Consider the following 7500-nt stretch of genomic DNA (forward strand, 5'->3'; position numbering starts at 1 on the left):
CTATATGACAGTTACACAGTGGGAACGGAAACAGTGTGCTACTACACTATTCTGTATGATAGTTACACAGTGGAAACACCTGCAGTGTGCTACTACACTATTCTGTATGACAGTTACACAGTGGAAGCACCTGCAGTGTGCTACTACACTATTCTATATGACAGCTACACAGTGGGAACGGCAACAGTGTGCTACTACACTATTCTGTATGACAGTTACACAGTGGAAGCACCTGCAGTGTGCTACTACACTATTCTATATGACAGCTACACAGTGGGAACGGCAACAGTGTGCTACTACACTATTCTGTATGACAGTTACACAGTGGAAACACCTGCAGTGTGCTACTACACTATTCTATATGACAGCTACACAGTGGGAACAAAAGCTAGCTATGTTTCCCTATTTTAGTCAATCACACAAGATGTGTCTCATACTTGTGTCTCATGTTGAAATCTGTCAACTTTCCAGTTGGAACAAGGCTAATGTTATTTTGTTTCACAGATTTACTGTATGATCCCTTACGGGTTTAGCGTTCTCCCCCTCCCGCTCTTACTCGAGATTATATAATCTGGTAATTACTGTGTTAGTGAAGTTCGTAGCTTTAACACCTGTGTAAAGAACACCACAGCTATTTAAAGAACTACGCAGCTGTATGAAGAACAGCATAGCTATGTGAAGAACAACACAGCTATGTGAAGAACAACACAGCTATGTGAAGAACTACACGGTTATGTGAAGAACAACACAGCTATGTGAAGAACTACACAGCTATGTGAAGAGCTACACAGTTATGTGAAGAACAACACAGTTATGTGAAGAACAACACAGCTATGTGAAGAACTACACGGTTATGTGAAGAACAACACAGCTATGTGAAGAACAACACAGCTATGTGAAGAACAACACAGCTATGTGAAGAACAACACAGCTATGTGAAGAACAACACAGTTATGCACAATCAGCTTGTATTTTGACAACGTTTTGATCTGCGTAGAGTTTCTCAAGCTTCTAAAGCTCTGCACAGGGAGAAGCTTGTCCGTAAAACCAGGATTGTCTGGTATATATGTTTTTATTCACATACTCCGGTGTTCTCTGTTTTTGTTTACATACTCTGTTGTTCAGTGTTTTTGTTCACATACTCTGGTGTTCAATGTTTTTGTTCAAATACTCTGGTGCTCACTGCGTTATGTCCTCTTCCCCGGCAGGAGTCTCCTGGGAGTGCTGGCTGTTCTCTGTCTCCTGGCCACCGTTCTTGAAGTGCTCACCTGGTACCTACCTGCTCCTCGTTACCGACGAGGTGTGTGTGTATGTGTGTGTGTGTGTACTCACCTAATTGTACTCACCTAATTGTGGTTGCAAAGGTCGAGACTCAGCTCCTGGCCCCGCTTCTTCACTGATAGCTACTAGGTCCTCTCTCTCTCTACTTCCTGAGCTTTGTCATACCTCGTCTTAAAGCTATGAATGGTTCCTGCCTACACTACGTCACTTGCTAGGCTCTACCACTTCCTGACGACTCTATGACTGAAGAAATACTTCCTAACATCCCTGTGACTCGTCTGAATCATCAGCTTTCAATTGTGACCCCTTGTTTCTGTGTCCCATCCTGTCTCTGTCCATTTTATCTTTTTTTTTTCAACAAGTCGGCCGTCTCCCACCGAGGCAGGGTGACCCAAAAAAGAAAGAAAATCCCCAAAAAGAAAATACTTTCATCATCATTCAACACTTTCACCACACTCACACATTATCACTGTTTTTGCAGAGGTGCTCAGAACACAACAGTTTAGAAGCATATACGTATAAAGATACACAACATATCCCTCCAAACTGCCAACATCCCAAACCCCTCCTTCAAAGTGCACTGTACTTCCCATTTCCAGGACTCAAGTCCGACTATATGAAAATAACCGGTTTCCCTAAATCCCTTCACTAAATATTACCCTGCTCACACTCCAACAGATCGTCAGGTCCCAAGTACCATTCGTCTCCATTCACTCCTAACACGCTCACGCAAGCTTGCTGGAAGTCCAAGCCCCTCGCCCACAAAACCTCCTTTACCCCCTCTCTCCAACTCTTTCGAGGACGACCCCTACCACTTTATCTATTCCACGCAATATCTTGTATGTCGTTATCATGTATCCCCTGATCTTTCTGTCCTCAAGTGTGTGTGTGTGTGTGTGTGTGTGTGTGTGTGTGTGTGTGTGTGTGTGTGTGTGTGTGTGTGTGTGTGTGTGTGTGTGCGTGTGTGTGTGTGTGTGTTTAAACTCTTTCCAGTAACCACAGAGTTTAGCATCCTCTCCAATAGAAATGATACGTATTCTTCAAGGTCAGGTGGCAAAATCGATTTTGGCAAATGCTCATAATTACACCATACCAATTAAAAATATATATGAACACTACCATTTATGTAATTTATCTGAAAATAATAATAATAATAATAATAATAATAATAATAATAATAATAATAATAATAATAATAATAATAATAATAATAATAATGCTGATACATGCATACATACGTAAACAAGGATTAAGAGTGTATACATTTCAGGTGCTTGGAAATGTGTTTTGTTCTTCTCTCTTTACCACAACCTGAGAGGTGTCTTTAGGCACCGTGACCCTGACCACCGCACCACTATCACCTGCCTCCCTGGCATCAGGTCAGACACTGTCTTCCCTACTGCATAAGATCTCGTAACCCTTAAAATGAAGCAATGTAAAACTACTTTTTATAACAGACTCCTTCACAATATATATATATATATATATATATATATATATATATATATATATATATATATATATATATATATATATATATATATATATATATATATATATATATATATATATATATATATATATATAGCCATGAGTTTTTCCAGGGTGCTGACCATGTGCTGGATTCTCGTGTGCCACCAATACGAGACGTCAATAGCCTTCTCTGTGAACACCTTCGACTTTCTCAGGGTAAGTTACTGCATTGAAAGCCATGGACTGTATAATTTCCTAGGCGGTTTCGTGTGATTATGCAACCATCTTCACTTATGTATGAGTGAGGTGTTGAACCTGTGTGTGTGTGTGTGTGTGTGTGTGTGTGTGTGTGTGTGTGTGTGTGTGTGTGTGTGTGTGTGTGTGTGTGTGTGTGAGTGTGTGTGTGTGTGTACTCACCTAATTGTACTCACCTAATTGTGGTTGCAGGGGTCGAGACTCAGCTCCTGGCCCCGCCTCTTCACTGATCGCTACTGGATCCTCTCTCTCTCTGCTTCCTGAGCTTTGTCATACCTCTTCTTAAAACTATGTATGGTTCCTGCCTCCACTACTTCACTTTCTAGGCTATTCCACTTGCTGACAACTCTATGACTGAAGAAATACTTCCTAACGTCCCTGTGACTCGTCTGAGTCTTCAGCTTCCAGTTGTGACCCCTTGTCGCTGTGTCCCCTCTCTGGAACATCCTATCTCTGTCCACCTTGTCTATTCACCGCAGTATCTTGTATGTCGTTATCATGTCTCCCCTGACCCTTCTGTCCTCCAGTGTCGTCAGTCCGATTTCCCTTAACCTTTCCTCGTACGACATTCCCTTGAGCTCTGGGACTAGCCTAGTACTTTCTCTAACTTCTTGACGTGCTTGACCAGGTGTGGGTTCCAGACTGGTGCTGCATACTCCAGTATGGGCCTAACATACACAGTGTACAGTGTCTTGAACGATTCCTTATTAAGGTATCGGAACGCTATTCTCAGGTTTGCCAGGCGCCCGTATGCTGCAGCGGTTATTTGGTTGATGTGTGCCTCCGGTGATGTGCTCGGTGTTATGGTCACCCCAAGGTCTTTCAGAGGAAGGAGTGTTGTAAGAGTCAATCCTTAAGGCTACTAATATTAAAGAATATGATATGTGAATGTATATAGAAGCAATAGGCCTACTACACATTTGTTTCAGTGTTCCTCTGCCTATTAGGAATGATTAACACCCGTTTTTTTGTATCAGGCCAACGATCAGGCTAATACAAGTGTCCTGGTAGGAAGAGTAACCGCGTAAGAACCTCGTAGGCACTCCGAATTTATGAACAAAACACAAAGGTTCAGACACTGCTCATTAAGGTAATTAGTGAACCTCCGGTTAATGAAAACTGGACATGAAGGTTCGCGCAGCGTTCATTAATCTAAGTAAGGTTGTCATGGATAATATCTATAAAATTAAATACGTTCATTATTGTATGTATAAATGCATGTATGTATGTACGTATATATATATATATATATATATATATATATATATATATATATATATATATATATATATATATATATATATATATATATATATATATATATGCAAGAAATTCGCGAGAGCATGCGAAATATACACAAACACTGATCTCTGGCTGAAGGAGACTCGAACCTACGAACCTTTGGACAAGGTACGCAGTGCTTTACCAATCTACCCACACTGGACAATACCTTGGCGTGTAGCATGCGCTGCAGGGGATGAGATGAAAAGCTGTAAACCTTCTCCCTGAAAGCTGGCTGCCTTGGATCAAACGTGTAGCGCATGCTACACGCCAAGGTATTGTCCAGTGTGGGTAGATTGGTAAAGCACTGCGTACCTTGTCCTAAGGTTCGTAGGTTCGAGTCTCCTTCAGCCAGAGATCAGTGTTTATATATATATATATACATATACATATATATATATATATATATATATATATATATATATATATATATATATATATATATATATGTCGTGCCGAATAGGCAGAACTTGCGATCTTGGCTTAAATAGCAACGTTCATCTTGCCATATAGGACAAGTGAAAATTTGTGTATGCAATAATTTCGCCAAAATCATTCAGAACATAATGAAAAAAATAGTTTTCTTTTGGTGCAAAATTAAAATTTTTTACATTAACATTAATGAAATAAATATATCTTTAAACGTATAAGAGAAAACTTTAGAACGGACTTAATTTTAAGTGAGTTCTTGCTAATTGACCAGTTTTACATGTTCGGCACGACATATATATATATATATATATATATATATATATATATATATATATATATATATATATATATATATATATATATATATATATATATATATAAACACAAAGTGGAAGTTGTCACAGTTACTCTTTGCTGAGGACACGATGCTTTTGGGAGATTCTGAAGAGAAGTTGCATGGGTGATGAATGTTGTAGCGAGGAGAAGGCTGGAGGCAGTGGAGATGTCATGTCTGAGAGCAATGCGTGGTGTGAATATAATGCAGAGAATTCGTAGTTTGGAAATTAGGAGGAGGTGTGGGATTACCAAAACTATTATCCAGAGGGCTGAGGAAGGGTTGTTGAGATGGTTCGGACATGTAGAGAGAATGGAGCGAAACAGAATGACTTCGAGAGTGTATCAATCTGTAGTGGAGAGAAGGCGGGGTAGGGGTCAGCCTAGGAAGGGTTGGAGGGAGGGGGTAAAGGAAGATTTGTGTGACGGGGGCTTGGACTTCCAGCAAGCGTGCATCAGCGTATTTGATAGGAGTGAATGGAGACAAATGGTTTTTAATACTTGACGTGCTGTTGGAGTGTGAGCAAAGTAACATTTATGAAGGGATTCAGGGAAACCGGCAGGCCGGACTTGAGTCCTGGAGATGGGAAGTACAGTGTCTACACTCTGAATGAGGGGTGTTAATGTTGCAGTTTTATAACTGTTGTGTAAAGCATCCCTCTGGCAAGACAGTGATGGAGTGAATGATGATGAAAGTTTTTCTTTTTCGGGCCACCCTGCCTTGGTGGGAATCAGCCGATGTGTTAATAAAATAAAAATAAATATATACATACATATATATATATATATATATATATATATATATATATATATATATATATATATATATATATATATATATATATATATTATCACACTGGCCGATTCCCACCAAGGCAGGGTGGCCCGAAAAAGAAAAACTTTCACCATCATTCACTCCATCACTGTCTTGCCAGAAGGGTGCTTTACACTACAGTTTTTAAACTGCAACATTAACACCCCTCCTTCAGAGTGCAGGCACTGTACTTCCCATCTCCAGGACTCAAGTCCGGCCTGCCGGTTTCCCTGAATCCCTTCATAAATGTTACTTTGCTCACACTCCAACAGCACGTCAAGTATTAAAAACCATTTGTCTCCATTCACTCCTATCAAACACGCTCACGCATGCCTGCTGGAAGTCCAAGCCCCTCGCACACAAAACCTCCTTTACCCTCTCTCTCCAACCTTTCCTAGGCCGACCCCTACCCCGCCTTCCTTCCACTACAGACTGATACACTCTTGAAGTCATTCTGTTTCGCTCCATTCTCTCTACATGTCCGAACCACCTCAACAACCCTTCCTCAGCCCTCTGGACAACAGTTTTGGTAATCCCGCACCTCCTCCTAACTTCCAAACTACGAATTCTCTGCATTATATTCACACCACACATTGCCCTCAGACATGACATCTCCACTGCCTCCAGCCTTCTCCTCGCTGCAACATTCGTCACCCATGCTTCACACCCATATAAGAGCGTTGGTAAAACTATACTCTCATACATTCCCCTCTTTGCCTCCAAGGATAAAGTTCTTTGTCTCCACAGACTCCCAAGTGCACCATTCACTCTTTTCCCCTCATCAATTCTATGATTCACCTCATCTTTCATAGATCCATCCGCTGACACGTCCACTCCCAAATATCTGAATACATTCACCTCCTCCATACTCTCTCCCTCCAATCTGATATTCAATCTTTCATCACCTAATCTTTTTGTTATCCTCATAACCTTACTCTTTCCTGTATTCACCTTCAATTTTCTTCTTTTGCACACCCTACCAAATTCATCCACCAATCTCTGCAACTTCTCTTCAGAATCTCCCAAGAGCACAGTGTCATCAGCAAAGAGCAGCTGTGACATTTACTTCTCTTACAACCCCATCTATAAATATATTAAACAACCACGGTGACATCACACATCCTTGTCTAAGGCCTACTTTTACTGGAAAATAATTTCCCTCTTTCCTACATACTCTAACTTGAGCCTCACTATCCTCGTAAAAACTCTTCACTGCTTTCAGTAACCTACCTCCTACACCATACACTTGCAACATCTGCCACATTGCGTCCCTATCCACCCTGTCATACGCCTTTTCCAAATCCATAAATGCCACAAAGACCTCTTTAGCCTTATCTAAATACTGTTCACTTATATGTTTCACTGTAAACACCTGGTCCACACACCCCCTACCTTTCCTAAAGCCTCCTTGTTCATCTGCTATCCTATTCTCCGTCTTACTTTTAATTCTTTCAATAATAACTCTACCATACACTTTACCAGGTATACTCAGCAAACTTATCCCCCTATAATTTTTGCACTCTCTTTTATCCCCTTTGCCTTTATACAAAGGAACTATGCATGCTCTCTGCCAATCCCTAGGTACCTTACCCTCTTCCATACATTTATTAAATAATTGCATCAACCACTCC

The 7500-nt window shown here is 40.6% G+C and overlaps 1 protein-coding gene across 1 annotated transcript in view; it reads left to right on the top strand.

Annotated features, from left to right (window-relative positions):
* The first annotated feature begins 1138 nt into the window (after positions 1–1138).
* LOC128703921 (nose resistant to fluoxetine protein 6-like) overlaps positions 1139–7500 on the top strand; it is a 29739-nt gene continuing 23377 nt past the window's right edge. The window contains exons 1-3 of the mRNA XM_070087103.1: positions 1139–1300; positions 2552–2660; positions 2886–2970. Coding sequence (XP_069943204.1) covers positions 2896–2970 — 75 coding nt within the window. The 5' untranslated portion in view covers positions 1139–1300; positions 2552–2660; positions 2886–2895. The remainder of the gene's footprint in view (positions 1301–2551; positions 2661–2885; positions 2971–7500) is intronic.

The sequence above is a fragment of the Cherax quadricarinatus genome, chromosome 20 (genome assembly GCF_038502225.1).
Source record: "Cherax quadricarinatus isolate ZL_2023a chromosome 20, ASM3850222v1, whole genome shotgun sequence".
In the NCBI taxonomy this organism is placed as follows: domain Eukaryota; kingdom Metazoa; phylum Arthropoda; class Malacostraca; order Decapoda; family Parastacidae; genus Cherax; species Cherax quadricarinatus.